A 22,539-nucleotide genomic window follows, 5' to 3' on the forward strand; every position below is an offset into this window, starting at 1 on the left:
TGGAGTTTTTTTTTTTTTTTTTTTTTTTTTTTTTTTTTTTTTTTTTTTTTTTTTTCCTTAAATACAAGAAGATTACAGAGAGCTGCACAAAGTTTCAAAGCACAGCTGTACTCTGGAAAATTGCTATAAGACCAGTATGATAATGAACTGTGTTCATTGCGTCCCAGAGGGTACCATTTCCAATGCACTCAGCTTACAGTGAGAAGATGAATCTCCCATTTGCTGATGCCACAGGTAAAATCCAAAAGTCAGACTCGGTTTTGCCTGGCTCTGCAGCATGTGAAATAACAATTGTTAAGTTAACATTGGATTAAAGAGGCAGGTGAGCGAGAATGGGAAGAACAACAGAGGCAGCTGCCCCTGCTGAGACTGTCTTATACACAGAATGGCACCTGCAGGAAAATACAGTGATCCTCATTTGTTAGAATAAACATTAGCTTGTTAATAATACAGAACTCAGAAAATAGACAGCAAAATATCTGTCCCTTCAAGCAGAACAAATTACACAGGGGATAGTTTCTGCCCTTGAGAATCAATGGGAATTGATTTAAAGGAACTGCAGTCCTGTTAAAGAAGAACTGCAGTGGAACAGCAGATCCCTGTTTGCTAATTCAACATGATCCCTATTATGGGCTGTTCTGTGAGTCAGAAATTACCTCAGAAACAAAAGATACCAATTTTTAGGTTGCTGTGGGCATATACCAGGGCTGTGGGATGGTGAAGTAAAATTAGCTGACCTGAAGTAAAATCAAGATATGACAGCTGTCTTTCATAAAAATTCCTGCTTTGAAATTAAGAAAATGACTTCAGTGTTTGCATTTTAACTCGGTTTTCCATCTTAACTATGGAAGTTATCCCATAGCCAGGTGTCATGCAAGGAATTTTTGAGTTTTCTACTATGAAATGAGTAAAGAAAATTTATTAGATAACCTGAGCATTGCCTTTTCTCATTGGTGAGGTTTCCATATGAGACTCACACACACAAGAGAAAAATGCAAGCAAGGAAAAACATCAGAACAGTGTCTAGTAAACTTTGCCAACCTTTCTGAGTAAATCTTTAATGAAGACAGACCTATCATGATACTCTACACTTACGGATCATGCATGAGGTTATGGATAACTCCACAGTTTTCTACTGAAATCAGGATGAGACTGTTTCTGCTACTAAACAAGCAAGAATTGATGATAACATCTAATATAACTGGAAGTCTTACAGCAGTAATTTTCATGAGGATCTGAGTGACAGAATACCTGAGCATGAACAAATGCTATGAAGGCTCACCTACTCTAAATCTTCACAGCTCTTTCCTAATTATAAGGCTTCTGCCACATCTACTGATGTCCATTTTCTCTATTTTTTTTCCTGCTCTATGCCTTTACACTGTCCCATGCATGTGTTCCTCAGCTGTGCATGAAGTGAATGTGAGGGTTATTAGCAATAAAGGAACACACACCTGCAAATCCACTATTTGCTCATGGAGGTACTGTGTGAGAAATTCAGAGCATGAGAAAATGCACAACCAGTTAAGCAACACCAAGCCTGTAATACTTCATATACAGAAAAGACCATCTTTTGAGCCTATTCTAAATCTTATATTTCTTGTGGAGGCTATCTGAGATTTATCCTCCATAAAGAAGACAATAAGGTTCTCTGATCCATAATCTATTGTAAAGATCTATCATTTCTAAATCTAACGATCGCTGGCATAACTGCCATACAAAAATCCTTGTTTCCTGGACCTTAGTTTGAGACACTTTTGTATCTTATTGCTAATAAACAACTCCTGTTGATAGCAACAAAGTTATATCTAAGAAGTATCTTTCACTGTCTGCCTGCATGTTTCAGTTGGTTCGTAACAGGAAAAGAATTTTCTCAGTCAATGTCTTTCCCCGAGCAGAGAGTAATTGCACCATAAATAGTATTTTGGCATCAAGGCTTGTTGGTTGGAGTTTTGGGAGTTTTTTTTGCTGTTAAAAGACTCTGCTCCTCCTTTTATCCACTGAAACAGCAGGGGCAGCTTTTCCACAGTGTTTCACAAACATCTCTTAATCTTGACCAGAGGAACCATCCTTTTGCTTTCCTGTCTTTTTGATCTCTGGCCTCCCTCACTAAGGTCACTAGAGGAGATGCTTCCACAATAAAATGTGTGTACAGATTACTCACATGTGTGCCCTGTGCAGCCTGACTGGAGGGGGCTGACATCATCCCACTTGAAAATTCTGTATCAGGAGGGTCCCAAGACAGAGCTCTTGCTCAGTCCAATGTTGCTGTAATTGTGTTCCAACAAGTACCAGAGTTGTTAAATATTAAACCACCCTCTCATTTTTGCTAATTTTTATAAAACTGTGAGTGTACTAACCTACACTGTTTCTGATGATGAAAAGAAAAAAGTGCTTTGCTGATCACAAGCTTTATATTATTCAGATATCTCTGTAAGCAGCATTATTTTTTTTTTTTTACCTTCTGCTTCATGTCAAAAGTAGCTAAAATCCACCTGTGTGTTAAAAGCAATGAAAAACAATATTTTCTTCATTCATTCACCCAGTTCTTCGTGCTGTTGCTAAATGCAGGATGTTTTTTATTACAGTAATTTCTCTGGGATAAACAGTTGCACAATCAGTACAGCCATCTCAAAAATGAAATTTTACTGCTGCTAGATAGAATGATTTTTTAGCTGATGAGATGAATAAATTACCAGAAGGAAATTTGGCTGGTTTCACATTGGTAACTAAAGCTGTCTCAACCCTAGTGATCCTCTTTAAAATACAACTCCTTGCATATATGAAACAAATCAAATAGATAAATGTTTCACAAGATGAATGATGAAAGCTTAGCTAGGATGAATTTACTAATGTTGCACTTCTTCTAGTTCTCTCTTTCCAGTGTGGGCATCCCACTGAACACAGGTAACAATGGCTTTTGTTTTTTTCTTAATCTCCTGAACTGATTAATGTTTGATCACAGGACCTTGATTACTGTATTACAAGGTACAGATTTGCAAAATTAAAAATGTCTGTAGAATTAATTAGCTGCAAATCAACCTAGGCGCAGGTCAACAAGTTCCAAGCAGTTCCAATAAAATAAAAAAGGAGGAACTGATTTCAACCACAAATACATGACAATATGTTGGCACTTTGTGACTATAAATAGTGGCAGCTGCCCTCTCTGCTGACAAAGGAAGATTTTTCATTGTCCATACAGTGCTATCTAAAGGCTAAATCCTGCCCAGATTGGTGTGGTAATGTCACCAAAAGCTAAAGTGTTTTCAGTGAAATATGTACCATGGGCCAGCCCAATAACACAGGGAGAACTGGAGCTGGAAAAAAGCTGCCTGCTTTGTCTTCACTTTCAGCCAGAATGAACATCACAGTGCTGGTGCCAGGAGTGATCCCAGCACACGTGGATGCTGGCTGACAGGAGGACGAGGTGTATCCCAAAGTAGAAATTCAGGGAACGATGTTGAAAGTCATTAGCTGCTGCTTTTGAACTTTTCTTCTGTAGTTACTGCCATTGTCTTACCCAGTCATGACAATTTTAGATCTCTCTGACCACATAACAGATCTGCTTGGAAACCTACTAGTTTTTTCAAACATTGTACTTAATGCTAAATGGTGACACAGGTCGGAACTCTAGACATATATCTGAACTTCATAAAAGCAAATGCCTTCACTGGCTAGTAGTCTCTTCCTCAGCTGCATAAAATTTAAAATTAATTATTGTCAAATATTGTCTGAGAAGCAGTCTGGGATTGACGCATAATAATGCAGTACATATTGAAAAAAGCATCAGTAGCTGGAATTTCAGAAATGGTTACTGCATATGTATGGTACATTTAAATTGACAGGAGTATCATTTTCAAATGCATGCATTTGAAATTTATCTTCAGTATGCAATCTGTGCAAGAGCAAGTCTTTCCCTCCAACAGCTTGCATCAGGAATCTGCATATGTGTTGGAAAACAAATCAAATTAGCCTTCTTCAATCAAAATGCAAGTAAACCATCCTAATTATTGCAGGTTATTTGCTTCATAAACTACTGACAATAATAATTGATAGTGAAACAAATACAACCAACATTACATTACATGAAACAAAAGATTAATTGGTCCTTTTGCCATTTTGCTATATGATTTTTTCTTGATTAAGTAAATGTGATAAATCCTTTTTTTTTATTTTGCACAATTATCCCTGCTCTATACATTTACCAAAATATTTAAGATACGAAATATAGCATTAGACATATTTTCTCCATAATTTTTCTTTAAGTGCAGGCACACTAAATCACAAGGCTGTTTCCAATAATGATTGGAATGTATTTTCCAATAATATAATTTTCTTTTTTGCAGTTACCATTAGGTTAACCTTAATGACAATGTTCCTAATCCTTTTTTTTTTTTTTTTTTTAATTTGATTTAGGCTTAGGATTTAAATGAATTGTAAGATTGAATCCTAACAGAATCTCAGGACTCACTGTCGTGTGTATACACAAACACACACACGCACATATATATATATATACATACGTGTGTATATATATATATATATATATATATATATATATATATATATATAATGCATTTGAAACTGTAAATTTGCTCCCAAGCATGAGATAAGATTCTACTATTTTTACTAAGGTAAAACCAAACACTTTCACATTGAGTATTCATTATAGAGTGCTGTGAACACTGAATGTCTTGCATTCACCATAACCTGGGCTATTTGCCCACAACCGTGGTTCAAATGTACTGTCCAGAGAAACTACATCTGCTCCACGTGCTTTGCTAGATAGCACAGAGCCTGCTTGCCCTTTTCTCAGCCCAAATTGATCTTTGTTTGGCAAAGAAACTAGGGTCTCAAAGCGTATGAAACTTGGGCTCAGGGAACTATAGATAAGCTACAAGTGTAGCCCTGGTGTCCATACAAAGCCTGCCTGAGCTCCAAAGAAAAAACCATGTGAACGTGGCCAGAGCAGCACGCAGGGCATTAGTAGACCTGATTCAAGGCAGCATGTAGAGATTCAGACTTTGTCACAGTGCTAACCACGTTCATACAGCTTTTGGTCAGGTTGGGAGGTGAGCAAAGTGATTTTCCTTCTGCCCCAGATGTTTACTACAGACATTACTCTGGCTGGGTGTAGGCAATGGCACTGAATGTGCTCAGCTGTTTTCAGAGTCCTCAACACTAAAGGGACTGAACACATCATAATACTAGATGTCTACACTGCACACATGTACATTTGTATGTCCACATTTACACTCTCCACAAAGAGGAAGAGCAGTTCAAAATATGAGGCAGGGAGCATTGCCCTTCTCACCAGCATGCAGCCCTATATCCTTCCCCTGAGAGATAGCAGCTGAAGATATGAATCATTGCTAGCTGAGAGATCACTGTATCCGACTCTCCCCTTGGTCTCTGCTTACCACCACTTTACTGCTGGAAAAGCCCTCATGAATATTTCAGTGCAAAGCTCTATCTGATAGCACCACAGAGGACCCAGTTTTTCAGATAAGATAGGCAGGAGAATACCTGCCCAGAGGATCCTGGCAGGCTTAGGTGGGAGACAGGAGCTGAGCTAACTTTGTGCTGTGAAGACCAGGTTGTATCTGACCAAGTCCAGGAGGCAAATTTTAGGTCCTTGAACATCTGGCATTAGAAATGTTCAGGAGCTCCTAGTTAGTGCAGGTTGGAGGAACACAATACGAGGCTGACAGCCCTGACGTGCCTGCGCTGACATCTGCACCTGTGCTGCAATGTGCCAGGGAGCTGGTCCCCAAGTGTTGTGGCTCTCATCCAGTCCATGCACATGGTTTCCCTCTCTTTTGTGAGCTTTTGTGTGCATGAGGTGGGGAAGAGAGTGCTGGACTATGACCAGGCATTGCCCTGAGCAGACTTGTAGCACACACAGTCTATGCCTTGCCTTAGCACTGCGCTACATCTCTGCAGGCTCTTCTAGATGTTCAACTAGCAGCTTTTTTACCGCGAAGAAATCACTGATCTGTGAAATTTTGTTTTGCAGGACTGTTACCCACTAGGTGGCTGAGTGGACACACCTATTTCATGCTAATAAATGCTTTTGTGAGGTTTAGTTCAGTGCAGAAAGCTACCTCAAACTCAATGCTTTGTTAAAAGGATGTGGGCTTTCCTATAGCAGAATAGATCTTGTGTAGAAAAGCTGCTAGCATTCCTAGAGCTGCAGCATGCCAGAAGCAATTGCTTCCAAAGTTATTTCCTCTGAAATAAGAGGCTGAAACTTGCAGATAGAGAAAAATTACAGCAGTCATATCTTTCTTTCTATGAACGTTGCATTTTGTTACATTGACAAATCTGTTACATTTTAAAATTTATTCCAACCATTCCCTGAAATGAAATTTTTGGTCACACATTAAAGTTTCTTGACTGGTTTCATTTTACGTTACCTTGCACGTAGAAGTTGAGATTTGATCTTTCTATTATTTGGTCACTTGTATCACAATTTCTTGTAAATCTCTCTCAATGAATATAGCAACTATAATTCTATTTTAATTATACACAAGCTTCTCTTTGACTTCTCTTTCACCTCATAAGTGTTGTGAAGAGCATTTTTTGCCCTGAATCTTACATGTCTGTTCTCCTTGCCCTAGGATTCAGAGGAAGCACACAGTTTACTAGTGGATATAGAAGATCCTCTGTGTAAGAATGAAATGCTAAGCATTTACAGTGAAATATAAGTACAGGACCCAAGCTTACAGAGTCAGAAAAAGTTACTTTTAATGAATGTACTGGTCAGGAATTGGCTTTTGTAAGAACCACTGGAAATGACTGGTTTCAGAGACATTTTTCAAAGTCTTCTTAAAAGGATCACGAAACAGCAGCTCAAAGTGGGTATATTCTTGAATGTTTGAACTAAAAAGGAAAGAATAAGAAATCTTTGATTCATGCTGAGTCAGCACTAAGTTTAGCCTATGTATTTCACGTTGAGCCAAGAGCCATCCAGGCTTTTTGGCATTGAGCAAATCTCCAGCTGAATTCACTTTGGAGTGAAGAGGAGAAGACTTCCACTACCATGGTCTGAATTCATATAGTTCATTCTAGGCCAGGGCCTGATTTTGACAAACTCATACCAGTGAAGAAATCTCACCAAAGTCCTGCACTGAGGTTACTGACTTAAAACAAATGGTGCCAGGGGATCCCTCATATGTTAAAACCACTTTGTAAATGATCTCTTCATCAGTGACACCATTCCTCTAACTTTGTCATCTCTGTCTCTCCTGTAATGAACTCCGCTCATACCAGATGTGAGAAATTATCTCAGAAGCAGATCAATCACCACTTTGCAGCCAAGTGAAAAATGATGGCAGAATTTTTTTAAAAAAATCACTACATGGACTGCAGTAATCTGTTGCGTCATTTTTTTTTTTTTTTTTAATTTCCAGATATAAAAGAATCTTTTCTCATTTTGCATTTTATTTCTTTTATCAGAATAAAGAGGAATGGATTCACTGCCATAATGAAAAGATATAGTTCTATAAACAATCAAGGGAGGATTTTATAACTTAATGTCTCTGGTACACAAATGGCTGTTTGTCACTTACTCCATTTGGCTTTCTGCTGAGAGCATGGACTCTATGGAGGCAGTGTAATTGCTACAAGTAGTGAAATTAAATGGCTTATTGTGTATTGAGACAATTCTTCCCATGTCCTGCATTGTTACACTGCAGAATAAGTAATTGTAGTGTTGGGCTTATTGATTCATGGAAATGTGTTGCAATTATTTTCATCACACACATCTTGTAGGGGTTTAAGTTCCATAGGCTTGTTTAGATGGATGCACAGGTGCAATTTGCTCTGCTCCCCACCATGCACAGCAGTAAGAGAGGCAGCAGTAGGACCCCAGGAATCTGCTGAAGTCTTTTCCTTGGCATTGTGCAGGCAGTGCAAGGGGTGCAGAGTAAATCACAGCATCTCAGTCACTCTGGATTGCACAGCTTCAGGCAGGGAGAAGAGAAAGGACAGTGGCTTTGGAAGCTGAATCACTGGCAGAGCCAACTAAAACTCAGTGCCACTTTTAAGGCTCTTTAGGAGTGATATGATCAAATCACAAACACTTCAAACTCGTTTAATTTGTGTTCTAAAAACCCCAACAGTCTAGTTGTGAATATTTGCTGGTCAATAAAAAGTAAACGAGCATATTGCATGATTGGGAGTCCCTTTCCAAATAAAGCAGCACTTCTACATTTAGTACCACTTATGCATTGCTCTTTTGGGGAGATAATGATGTATTGGAAAGACCATCATAAGTTTTAAACTAATACAGGTTTAATAGCTATTCACTACATATTAAAAATTAAATTGCCAATAAAATGGTAATTTTCCTCCTCTGCTTAAAAGCTTAAAAAATCAGGCAGATGAGGCCAAGCATTAAATTTTGGAAGGAAAATTTTCTCAAATTTTAAGAAAATTAATAGAAAATGTGTCAACGAAAATATTGTATATGCCATCAAGTCCATATAACCCACGCAAAGAAACATTGCTCTGTCACAAGAAGCGTATTTAAATTAACATAAACAAAATTGGAAATTAGGTTTTTTCATTATTAAATATGCATGGAAAGAAAGTATTGCACATATTTGTAAAGAACATTTTTAAGAAAAATTTTCCCATTACAGTTCAAACAGCTTTTAAAATAGGTAAAAAGTTTTCTCTTACATTTTCTTACATGTTTTCTGAATGAACATGGGTATACATAACCTTTATTTAATTCGTGATAGTAGTTGAATTGTCTTTTATGCAACAGACAAACTCACATCTCTCAAAATTTTAGGACCAAGCTTTTAAACAGATAAATTACCATCAAGTCTGCTGCTAAGTTTGTTTGGTTCATTAGAAAAATGGTCCTGTAAGTCTTACTTCTAACAAATAGATGTGATCGCTTTTCTTTATCAGAATGCAAATATGAAAATATGAACTTTTTTTATTTTCCTGTATTCTGATGTGAAATTTAAAAGGCCTGATGCTTTCATTATTACAAAAGCAAAAGTTCAGGTTTTTTACAAGTCCTTTATTTAATTTTATTTTTCCTATTGCTGTCTCAGTTAAGCTTTATTGATTTTAGAACTTTCTGTGGCAAAAAGAAGAGTGCATATTGATTATTAACTGTCCATAAGGCCATAATGGAATTTCAGCATGGACTATGTTTAATCTTGGCAATTTCTATAAAAAATTCTTACAGCTTTTAATGTGTCAACTCACAGCAATGCAAATTAGCAAACTGTCCATGTAGTCATCAGAGTGTTTGGATTTCAGTCACTGCCCTGTTCTCAGTGCAGGTAACACTGATGTCATGAATGTAAGAGAGTAAGATTTTGGATAGCAAATTTTGACTTCGTGCATAATAACTTCTACCCCTGCCTCAAACCGCCGGATTGAATTCTGAGGACAAGGTGCGTATATGTAGTGCTGCATATATATAAATATATATACAAAACCACACATATGTATGTCACTCTGCACTCACACCCTGCAGTAGTTTGCTTAAGATAAACAGTTTTGTAAACATTAAAAAATTAAAAATGCTGTGAGAGTAAATAAAATAAATGCTAGGCATGAAAAACCACATGGATAAATAACACCTCGGTGTCCTTCCTTCTGAAACCAAATAGAAGCAAATCAAACAAACTCATCCCAAACTTTCTTCAGAAACCTTGCAATGCAAGCACTGGTGAAGACCTTAACCCTTTAAATTCCATATGAAGCAACTTTCCTTCAATTCTGTAAGCCTGACCAAAGGGCTCACAGCTCTGAGGAAGAGCGAGAGGATGAGAGGGACATCAGAGGAGGAGAAGCTCCGCTGACAGCAGCAATGCTGCCCCTCTCCCCAGGAGGTGCTGGTGGGACATTGAAGCTTGGGGTGGCAGCCCACTATGCCTCACTCAGGCTTCAATTTCCGAGTTGTTAAAGCAGCAGCAAACACTTCAAACTGTTTCCAAAAGAAAGCCTCACATCTTGGATCACAGAGCTTATATTTGCCTTCTTTGTAAAGAAAAACAGCAATTCCCTTGTGTGAAACAGAATTTGATTCTGGAGTGAAGGATCTATTGAATACAACAGGACAAAGGACTTGCTCCCAAAACCTATTTTTAGTGGTTCTTGCAGTGGTATATTTTCTGAAAAAAAACATGAGCGCTTTTCTCTGAATAATCAGCTGTATCTCCATGAAGAAAAGGGTTATCACTTAGTAAAAAGCTTCAGGTTTGAACTATCAAAGATTTGTTTTATTTAAAAAAATTTATAGAGGCAGTTGGCCATTGCTTAATTTGAAAATACCTAAGAAACCCCTGAAGCATAGGTTTTTTCTGATCTGCGTAAAGTTCCCTCTGCTTTGCAGATTCTTGCACTTCCACAGGTTTTTGTTTTGAGGAACTCGCCCCAGCAAAGAACAACAGGTATTGAATATTTCACTAATAAAAAAAGTCAACATTAAAAATGGCTAATTGGATGCATACAAATAAACATAGTCTGTGTAACCTTGGCCATTTCATAGTACAAATATTTGTAGTAGGAAAGACAGAAATTTACCCAGCAGCATACACAGCAGTGACTACACTGGATATATCTGACAGTGAAGATTACAATACCAATTATCAGGTCTTCTACATCCTGACAATGCCATTTACAACAGTAACTCTTCAGTTCTGCTTCGCTCTCCTAAAATGGATGGAAATAGTTATAGCAAATTGTTTCTCATGGAATCACTTGGTGTCTTTACAAGCCACTTACATTTGAAGCAGGATCCACAGTTTATAGAGTATTCTAAAAGTACCCATGTAGGCTTTCATATGGCATTACAACTGCAAAAAAAAATCCATAATGTGTGAATACCAGGTTTTATGTAAACCTGCAAAAGCTATTTGATAAAATTCATGGACCAATTATTAAAATCTAAGCTATAAAGAGAATGAAATGTATTAAAAGATTTGAGGTTTATAAAAAGTAACCCTTTATACCATATTTTACTTTACAAAAATATTGAAATAATCCATGAGTTTTTCACTCTGCACCAGCTTTAAAAAAAATACTATCAAATTTTGACTTGCACCTTTAATGCATCTGAAAGCACCATCAGGGGATACTTTGAACATAAAGGATAATACCATCAACTAGATATAGGGAGGTATTTAAAACCCAAAAGCTTGCAGCAAAAGCACTCTATTACAAGACATTCTAATTTTTAGACACGTTTGGACACCAGTCTTGAACAGGTAGAAGAGGCTCTTCCACATTACTTGTTTATTTTATATTTCAGTGAATATACTTACTAAGAGGTGGCTGAAAGCCTTTAAAAGACATCACTTTCACCTTGGGTGGGAAAAATCAGAGCTGTCTCTATACATTGAGAGCTTGGTTGGTCTTTCCTGCTTCTTTTTCTGGTAGGGCTTGTGCCACTTGTTGTGTCCCTCAGGCAATATCAACCTTGAAATGTTTGGCACTAGAAGGGTATGGCATGTCAGTCTCTTGTCACACCTGCATACATTCACACACTGAATCATGCATTCTCAGTCCTGAAACAGAGGAGTTTCAGTGTGTTCAGCTCCTTGTAGTTTCTTCTGAAATATCTGAATGGGGTCCTCCAAAAAGTTTAGAATATGAAAACTATACTTCCTTGTTCTTTTACATTTTTTTTTTCAAATTGAACACTGAATCATGATTATCATTTAATGAATATCACTACGTGCTAGAGCTCCTTATTTCTCCTCAAAACCAGAAGTGAGCTGCATAGAGTTTCTGTTGAAAACAACATCGAGAAGTTAAATTGCATCTAAAAAAGATTTTGAAATTCCACAGAAAACAAACAGTTCTGGTAGTATTGATTTTAATGACCTAATTAATCAGAATTTAGTTTATTTTCCATTGACAGCCTTATAAACGTGATTCTTTATAATTAAGAACTATTTTGCAAATGTATTCTAACCTGAATGGTTGATTTATGGGAGTGTTGAAGACTACTTAGCTCCTGTTTTTGCCCCAGAAAACAGTTTTCCTAACAGCAACACCGTGTGCTACAGTTTTGTTATTTTTGAAAAGGTGTGGGGTTTTTGTTTTTGCCAGACTATGGAAATATGAATCAGTCATTTCTAAAATAAAATGCACTACTGGCTGAAGTTGAAAGCTCTGGTCAGAGCCTATTTATTGGTTTGATTGTAAGTACTGTGCAGTCAGAGTTTCATAGCAGTAAAGGGTGGTGGGTGAGTTCCCCCAGCTGATGTGACTGATTTGTATGTGTGGGTCGGGGTTTGGGGTTTTTTGAGGCTTTCAGACGATGCTGCTGCATCAGTGTCCTGCAGACAGACTGCACACAGTGGATCAAATGATAATCATGATGATGGCCAGACTAAGAACACTATAGCTTGCTGCTCTACTTGTGGTATGCAGTTTAGTTGTTCCTACAGCCCTACTGTCAACCCTTAATTTGGACTGTAACATTGGAGCTGCTTCAAGCTGTGTTTTTGCTTTGTTTACAATGTGGTTTCATATTCCAAGCGCTCCTGAATAAGGGCATCATCTTTATACTGTAGCCGTGGAGGAGCAGGGGAACATTCAAACGCTAAGATGGCCTTCCTCAGGCTCCTGTCCAACACGTGTCTCTCCCACGCTGGGTACCTGTTCCTGAACAGATCGATTTTAATGACAGACTCCTCAATCCTTGGTGGCCGGGATGAAGGTGTGGAGGGTGCAGTGGGTCTCACCTGAAACACAGGCACACACCCATCCCTCTCTGCGAATTTTTGATCCCGCTCGCTCGTGACGCTCCGGTTGTTGGAGATGGAGCGTAGTGTGCTTGTGGCCACTTCTGGAGGAAGGGTGAAGGCAGCGGCAGGGTCCTCACAAGCACAGCTTGGTGACTGCCCAAACCTTGGTCCATTGGGGTGAAAGAAGGCATAGTACATTAGCATAAAAACAATGCCTGTTAAAAAGCTGCTGAACACTACACACAGTGCTGGTATGGCAAATGCATCAGAGATCGGAGGGGCCTTGTACAGATACCAGAGAACACTCAAGGCGGTGTTTTCTAAAAGGATGACAAAATAGTAAATGAAAAGCCTACAGCGTGTCCTTCCTTCCTTGACATTGAACCAGCTGAAGATATAGATTATCCCAACAACCATGTCAAAAACTATCTCCTCCCACTTAGTGATGCAAAATTCTGTCTCGCAGTGAACGATCCAGAAGGTCATGATGCACCAGTGCAGCACGATGAAGATCCCAAAGTACAGCTGGAAAACCGAGGCAAACAGGGCAAAAGTAATGACCCTTGCTGCAATCGTGAAGAAATGCCAGCAAAACTGGATTATAACAGCCATATAACTGATGGGTTTCTTGTCATCGCGGGAGTCACGGAGGGCCTTTTGGTAGGAAGCCAAAGCCCAGGCCAGGGATACAAGGGATGCTGCAGCAGTAAGACCTAGGAGGAAACAGGAGATGCAGTTAAGGCATAATAAGTATGTCAGCACTTGGCTGAAAACAGTGAGATCCTTGCTGCTTTAAATGTTCTCCACCACTGGCACAATAAAACCTCTTCCTTCTCCTTTAGCTCAGAGAAATGAACCTCTGCTGCTGAGATTTCATTGCCCGATGCTGGATACACACAAACAAGAGCAGCTGGTAAACCACAGTCTGCCGTTCTTCCCTAGCAATTACATATTTGAAACTAATTAATTCATTCACAACTTTGAGCAAGTCGGGAATAGGTGTCTCTGTCAGATCTGTGATCTAAGGGGACCTACTGTGGTTATTGTTTTCAAGAAAGAATATGAATTTTCTGATTTTGAAAAGTCATTAAAGAAGCCTAATATAAAACAACCAAGTCTTTCTAATTAAAATGCCAGCATCATCTACATATAAACTAAATCAATAATAATGTGAGCATAAATCTACATTTTAAAAATAAATTTATGTCAGTCTTGTTACATCAAAATTTAAACTGTCTGCCTTGCTCTTGCTGAGGGAAAAAAAATGCCCATTTAGATATTTTCACCATTTTTAAACAGAATTTCAACAAGTAGAAAATGTCAGAACTAATTTTCTTTCAGCTGAAAATTAAATTTATTCTAAAAATGTTGGATTTTTTTACTGAATTAAAATTGTGAGTAAAGATGCTCCTAAAGTAGGGGGGCTATATATTTTAATTTATATAGCCATTCTATCTCCAATATATCACAGAATTGCCTATTTACATGGCCCTAATCTAAAATATTGTAGTAAAATTTGACAAATATTTAAAGCATTCAACATGAAATTATTTCTCATAAGATTTGAAACAGTAGTTTTGTGAAGATTCAAAAACTGTAGAACAATTGTTTAAACCACAGACCTTTCTATGCTTATTTTAAATGTGTATTATTCTTTTCTCCTCAAGGGAATTTGATTCTTGTCAGTAGGTAAATTTAAGGGAAAAAAAAAGTTAGTTTGAAATGAATCTGACTTTTAAACTAATCTGTTGCTTCCATACACTACCAGAAAAACACCTTACATTCCCATTTCAAAAATGGTATAGTTCAGCATAATTATTCAAATGATAAATACTTACATAGCATTCGGGTAGAAATGAAAGATAATTCTTCTTTACTAGAAGATTAATTTTTATTTGCTAACGACTTGTATCCAGCTGCTTTGGATGGAAATGGGAATTGCAATTGAAATGCAAAATCCTTGCCTTTCAAGCGTATTTATTATTTAAATAAAATTGCAATAAATGTATACAGAGGAAAAATGTATCAAGCATTTTATACCTAAGACTGGTTTACTAGCGAAGCTAATTTTACATACAGATAATGAATGAATTCATAAGTCTCAGGATGCCAGACTGAGAATTTATTCATAGACCATTTAAAGATAATGATGCTTCAGTCTATTCTATTTCTAAACAGTTCCTTAACTTTGAACTAGTTATTGAAGTAAATCAAACTGACATGAAGAAAACAATTCTTTTGTTTGCTGTTAAAAGCTGTTTAATTATTTCAACAACCTTTAGTTCTGGATGCATAGCTGGTATTTTTCTTCCCTATTAAAAAGCTTTCTTTAGAACTTAACAATCAAGAATATATTACTTAATAGTATAAATTTTAGGAAGTTGTATTAATAGAAAATGGTATTTTAAAGCCTAAATACATGCTGCTATTTACTTTGAAAGAAAAAAAAGTTTTTTTGAAAAGAGATAAAAAATAAGTTATGGAGATAAAATCCATTTGAACAATTCTCTTGGCTTAACACACTAAAATATTGCTCAGTAAGTAGTATTGAGAGATTCATTGCTTTCATCAGGGATTGTGTTTGCCAGTGTTTCTCCCTCTCTGGCAGAGTGCTAATAATGTTGTGAGCTCCCATGAATCCATGAATTGAAAATCCCTTCGTTTTAAAAATAAAAATAATAACAAAAAATCAGCAGAAATATAGAGCAAACTTAAAATTCCAGGGAGAATTTTTAATAAAACTTCATAATTTTTCTTCCCATGCAGATGCCTGCACAGAAGAACCACCAAAGTTACTTCTAGAATCTTCCTTCATGGAGAAAATAACCTATCAGCAATGAAGACAGGAAAGAGACATGATATAAATTGGTGTTTTCATTTCTGACATGTATATTTGCTTTTTCACACTGAGCTGCCTTTCTGTACCCATTATCTCTGATGACAACCCTGGGAGCTGAAAATGTAAGTTCTTGTTTTCCTCTAGGAATGTTTTAAGTATTGAAAAAACACAGTTCATTTCCCTCATGAAATGAAAAGTTGGGAAAGGTAGATGAACAGGATAAAGAATCTTTCAATACAAACAAGCCACTCTGAACAAGAACTCAATAATAGCATTATCAGCACAGGAAAAAAGAATGTGAGTGAGAAATCCATATATTTTCTTTGCAAATCTAACTTTAATGACCTTACACACTCCCCCAGAGGTTTGTGGAGATATCATCAGTTTTGCATTAGGAAGTGTAAAATCATTCAATAATGCACACAGAATACAATGTTAAATTCACAGGAATTTCCACTGTTCTAATGCTAATTAATTCATAGTCATTGTCTGGGACATAAAGAAGCAAGTACAATAGCTATGTAATTCTGTTATATAGATAGTCATTTATAGGGAATCATCCTCTGCTTTTACAGCACAAACTCAAGGATACTGGCACACAGGAGAGAAAAGGAGACAAGGGAATGTACAAAACGGAAGAATTGCCAGTTAATTTATTATGTATCTGCTCTTGGCTATTGGCAATGGTATTAGGGGTATAGAATTAGGATAAAGTGAAATGCTTCATGGGCTTCATCCATTTTTCTTTGTTGATGAGACCAAGCACTAAAGAATTACTAAAAGTAAATTAATAATGAGAAGAATGATGTAAAAGTGATGCAAATGGTGGTTTGCTAATAAATGACACTATATAAATAATTCACTGGGTATGGTTAGAAATAAAGTGAATTATTGTAGCACTGAATGGATAAGTCATTAATTAGAACATATTGATGCATTTACTGAGTATATGTTCATATAAACCTCTTTATCCCTATTTCAAAGAGGAACTAAAATAAATTTCTATTGCTATCAAACAAAAATTTTAGCAATGCAGGTGCAGCCAGGAAGACCTATTTGCCACTCAGGAATGAAAAGAGATTGGACAATATCTGTGGAGCCACTGTTCGTGAAGAACAAGAACCAGCTTTCCCATTTGCTTTTATGCAGTGTCTGCACACTTTTTGGGTGCACTTGCAGCAGCTTTCTGGTGTATTTGACTCTATTGCACTATGACAGTCTTGTATTTAGGGTCTTGATCTCAGAAATTAAGATTAAATAGCCATTCCCAATGAATATGTACACCAGCAATTATATGCTCACCCACTACAGACTGTTACAAGAACTGGAAAGCAGAAATTCTCTAAAATGGCCTTGGGAAGCAGGAATGCATGTTCCTGTTTCTTTCTTTTCTAAAGATGAACCTTTAAACATTTTCCCCAGTATATGATCTGATCTCTAAATTTCTGTCCTGAAGAGGAAAGAAATGCAGGCTTTGCAGAGGAAAAAGGGTGCTTTTGTATGGTTCTAAAGTGGACACCTGGAATACTTAAATAGCAAAACAGTGGGAGTGTACATACCACTTTCAGCCTTTGCAGTATAGCCCATCCACAATAGTCACAACAGCAATAAAATAGTGCATTGTATCAGGACAACGTTCTGCCAGGAACTAATTATAATCCGTTTTGAGAGAAAAATACAGTTTAACCTGTTTTATTCTGTGAATGGTTGGCATTACTTAATTATATTATTTGTATAAAGGAATGACATATTTTTAATTACACATGACTTTCAGATGTTCTTAACATAGTGAGAGTCTATCAGACTTTCTGTCTGATAAAGAACAGAATTTCTTTGATTGAATCATAATTTTAATTTCTTTCCCTGAAATTATTAATTTGTCCATATATGATACATTCCTGCATTTTATAGACTGTGGCATTTCTGTATGGATACTTTAAATATCCATAACACACTACAGCCAACTACAGCTCCTTAAATACAAGATAAAAAACTCACACACATGACTTTCGTAAGTGAAAGCAAACACATATGAGGGAAAAGATAATGTATACATTCACAAATGTAATCTTGTTTCAATGAAGCAAGCAAGTTTGAACAACTAGATGAGAATCAAAGCAATTATTCTCAATGGCATTTGTTAGAAATGTGATCTGGACTTGAAAGATTAAAGATATATCCAGGTCCATAAATGACTTTTTTCTAATCATATCAGTACATAAATCCTATAAAGGATTTATTGTCCTTTATGTAAGGACAGAACAGCTTGAGTCAGCTGGAAACCCTACAAATGAATGAATTGATCAGAGAAAGTGCTCCTTGACATTCAACCTGATTTCAGAAATCAAACTCCTGCCAAGGAATCTGTCTGCTTCATCCTTCTTTTAAAACTTGTACTCATCTCACCATTTCCAGGAGTAAATTCATCTAAAAGCAGGAATACCAAATGCAACAGGACATCTAGGTGTGACAACGTTGCCTGGGATTTGAGACTTTGAAACATTATTTTAAGAAAGCCTATTTTTTGATTTTCCTTCTCAGCTGGAGAAGTGACATTACATGCATCCAAGCTTCCAGGTGCTTCTCTGAACTAAAGCCAAGGATCTCGAATATTCATATCTTAGTCCTTTAGAAAACAGCATATCACGACTACATCCCCCAAGCTTCAGAAAATGTCTTGCTATATTTACACATTTTTTGCCATGCTGCTCTGCAAGTATAGGCACAAGCTAAAGATTCACGTGGAGGCAGCCTTGCAGGCAGCTTGGCAATAGTCTGTGGGTTTCTTCACCTATTCTTTTCTTCCCAAACACAGTGTATCACAGCGATGTATGTTATGCTGTACATACTGTGCTTCCATATGTGGTTTAGTACACAGGAGGCTTTGAAAGCTTTAAGGGGAGCTTTTGGTCATACCAAGGGCCATGTGTCCAGGTCATCAGTATGTGTTTCATGCTCATGGATCTCATTGCCTGAACAATATCATGAGATGAAACCTAAATACGAATCTTACTTTCATTTCATGCATTCTTATTTTATAAAGGGACAACAATACAAACTCTTACCCTCACCTGGGCTATTTCCCCATAAACAGATGGCCAAAATAATCCTATTACTTTCCCAATTCAGCAAGTTTGTCATATATTAGCTATCCTGAATCAAGATCAAAGGCTTTCTGTTCAACTGAAATAACCTTCCTGAGGTCAGAAAAGGACTTTTTTCTTTTTCCTTAACTCCCACTATATCTGATTGTGTCTAGATTGAAAGTGCACCGGACTGAAATGTTCCACTCCTGTGGTTCTACTCTCAGACTGTTTGCTACCCAGAAACATAGGAGTGTCAGTAGATGAGTCTCCAGTAGTTCAAATTTACAGTTTTTGCCACAGGTTTCATTCATAGCTGGGGATTTTCAAGGCAACATAGATGGTTTCACCAGCTTGCCAACATTCAGCTTAACTTTCTCCCACTGCATATCGAGGTGGATTAATGCAGCGTAACAGGCAACAGGAACTCTTCCTTGTTGAAATGTAAGTCAGAATTACACCTGATGTTACTTCTCCTGTGTGTTACAGAATTCTCATAGAACATGCTAGCCTATATATAGGAATAATTTCTCCTGTGATTTCTCTCAACTGCTTTCAATAGCCACTTCTGGTGAGACAACTTCCAGCTGCTTCTTTAATTTGCCCCTCCACAACAACTTGTCATTGCACTGAAAATCGAGATACACTCTATGGTTATGTTACTTTCAACCTTATTCATTTTACCTACTCCTAATTTTTTACCAGCAGTGGTTTGGACTCTGTACAGAGGACCAAGGTTAACTGGAAAAGTTTGGCTTATTATCTGTATCTTTAGCAGTTAGGGTCTGTACAGGACACCAGCCTAATGATTTATCTCTTACTGCACTCAGAGTCTTATCCACCTTAGCAAATCTAACTGTTAGACAGTGTTGAGAAGCTTCTGGTGACCAGCAGTCCTGGTCATAGCTTTAAATGGTTATGACATGGATGATGGTCATAATTTTGTTTCAAGACAAAATCAAGCACAGTTTCCTATTGTCCTTGCCCCTGAATCCAAACTAACTTTTTTGCTGTTTTTATTGTTAATATTTCAGGACTTGTATTAGAAATGATGAATAAAATCAACACAGATAAAGAGAGGCAACTTGGTACGCAGGGACCATAAGAACCATGAAAGATGGCGCTCTACTGTCTTTCAAAAGATCACAGTAAGTAACTGAGTTCTCTCTTTCTTCAGGGACACCAAAAGCTTCACTACCTTCTCCTCTGTCTGTAGAAGTAATCAGCTCTTTCAGATACTTGAATGGAAGTCTCACTGCCAGAATACCGCTGAGGCCAGTTACTAGCCCACATGCTGGATGATCTCTTCCCTTTCAATTACATTTTTTCAAGATTTGTTAGTTTCTTGTTCTACTAAAGGTGTGCTATACTTAAAACTTTCAGTTTAGGAGTCCTTATTAGCCACCAAACAAGTCCAGTCCCTCACTGGCAGTGACACCGCCTGGTACTCATGTGTGCAGTGCAGTCTGTGTGCTGCCAAGCTTGGCAAGACAGCATGAGATCATTTTGCCTGTTAGGAATCTAAACTTAGATTCTGTACTTTCACAGCTAGACTCCTTGTCTGTTAGCTAATTTGGTGTCTTTTATTCCAGTGAAGTATGTGCAGCACAAACATACCCACTGACTCCAGGCTTATTTCCATAATTTCTACATTTCAGGGATTTCAATGGCTTGAGCCTGCTGCAAGTAGCTTACAGAAATCAAGGGATTATTTGGAGGATACAGCAACCCCAAGCAGAACAAACCTTGCCATTAGCTCTTAAGAAACCTCACAACAACCTCATGCTAAGTTAAATATAGGGCACCATCTATGGGAGGCAGCTCCACCTGCACTGCTCTGTCCAATGCACTGCATGCACGGACACCTTCTACAGTGCCAATGGCAGCAGCAGCAGCCCTTCTCCCTGACACCCAGCAGGAGAAAGAGAAAAAGATGGAGTTTACTAGACATGTGAAAAATCCTGTTAGAACTTAACTCTTGAGGAAATGCCTTTTTGCTGGTCCACATTTCTGTGATTTCACCGGTACTGTTCTGCTGAGCTTTTATATGCTTTTGCGTATGCAGCTTCTGTACAAATTCTATGCTTTTGCGTTTCACTGATTTGGAGGAACCAGCCACATAGATTTTCATTCCATGGCATCTAAAAAGATCAACTGGAACTCTTTTTATTGGAAATGCTTTGGAGAAATATTAAAGTGAACCCCCCATGCCCCCCCCCCCCACAGGTGTATACAGTAAATGCCATTTAGATTAAGTCTTCTATTAAAGAACACACAATTATATATATTTTTATATATATATATATAGTACTTAGTCTGTGAGAGTGCATAAGCATGAACAGGGAGAAAATTAGTATTAGCATTTGTTTCTTTTGCAAAGTCACTGTGTCACCTGCCCCAAGGTTTGTATGCCATCCTTCTCAGCTCACAGGGCAGGGGCCTGCCGGACGTTGGTGGCTGGCTTGGCATTGCTGCAGGTGTGGACTGAACCCACACATCAAAAAAGGGCAAGACAGTAAAACTCTGGACTAACAACTGTCAGAGCAACAATACAAAACAAGAATTGAAATGGCATAAAATTCAGAAATAAATCTGTTGAAGTGAAAGCATGGTGGTGCTACAAACAGTATTGGTTTCCTAATCAATTTTTCATGAAACTGGTTTTTAATAGTTTTCTAACTGTTTTCTAACTGGGTTCAGGTGCCCAAGTGTTGGCAGAGGGACACATGGAGTGGCCTCCATGAGGAGAGGTCAGAGCCTGTCCCATGTGGGACCCAGGTGTTCCAGCCAGTTTCCAGCCAGCTCCAAAGTGAGCCATCACAGGACACAGCTGAGCCCATCAGCCAGTATGTTGGTGCCTCTGGAAAACATATTTAAGAACAGACATTTAAAAACGTCTAATAGGCAGAGAGAAGGGGTGAAAGTAAGGATGTGAGAGCAGTCATGTAAACACTAAGGTGAGAGAAGAAGGAAGGGCATGAGGTTCTCCAGGCATCTCTGGGAGAGAATCATGGTACAGCAGGTAATTTCTCACGGTCTGTGAAGGACCATGATGGAGAGTACAGCCTGCTGCCCATGGATATTTCTTGAAGGAAAAATATGGCCTTTGGAGAGCCCACACTGGAGCTGTTTTATCTTGAAGGAACTGTACTTTGTAGGAGGGATGCTGTGCTGAAGCAGAGGAAAAGTGTAAGGAGAAGGAAGCAGGAGAGAAAAAATGGTATGGACTGACTGCAATTCCCCATTCTCCATTATCCTGTTCCTCATGGAAGGGGAAGGCAGAAGGGTCAGGGATGCAAGAATGAAATTTATTCTGGTAAAAAGGGAATACAGTGGGGAAATCTTGCTTTAATTTATCTGTGTGTCTCATTATCCATGTGTGCTTTTACTGGCAATAAATTATATTAAAATTTGAATCTGTTTTGCCTGTGGTTGTAACTGGTAAAGTACCTCCCTGCCTTTAGCCCAACCCACAAGGTTTTTTATCCTCTTTTCTCACCCTGTCCTGCTGAGGAAGCAGAGTATATGAATACCTGGGTGGGAGTCTGACTGCAGTCCAAGGTCAACACACCACATGAATGACCTCACACCAGTATATTTTTGCATGCACAAACTGTACATATGGTCATGGCTTTAAGGGCCAGGTTGTGCCTGTTCCTTCCAGGACCACTCAAGGAAATGATTTTGTCCTTGCACAGGGATACATGAAACATTCCTCAAAATTCTGTAAACCCTCTTTCCTCTGAAGGGTATCTTGACACCTGCCAGTGACCTACAATGTACTGGCTGACTCAAAAATGGATGTCTGAGAATATCAAAGCTGTCACGTTATTTCCTGAGATTTAATGAGAGGATGTGGGAGCAGAATGCACCAAATACCTGTGAGAATTGG

The 22,539-nt window shown here is 37.9% G+C and overlaps 1 protein-coding gene across 1 annotated transcript in view; it reads right to left on the reverse strand.

Moving 5' to 3' along the window:
- Positions 1-11,173: 11,173 nt before the first annotated feature.
- Positions 11,174-22,539, reverse strand: part of XKR4 (XK related 4) — a 218,896-nt gene continuing 207,530 nt past the window's right edge. Inside the window, exon 3 of the mRNA XM_066181244.1 lies at positions 11,174-13,438. Coding sequence (XP_066037341.1) covers positions 12,492-13,438 — 947 coding nt within the window. The 3' untranslated portion in view covers positions 11,174-12,491. The remainder of the gene's footprint in view (positions 13,439-22,539) is intronic.

The sequence above is a fragment of the Chamaea fasciata genome, unplaced genomic scaffold (genome assembly GCF_029207755.1).
Source record: "Chamaea fasciata isolate MVZ Bird 193981 ecotype frontalis unplaced genomic scaffold, bChaFas1.0.hap1 SCAF_1, whole genome shotgun sequence".
NCBI lineage: Eukaryota > Metazoa > Chordata > Aves > Passeriformes > Sylviidae > Chamaea > Chamaea fasciata.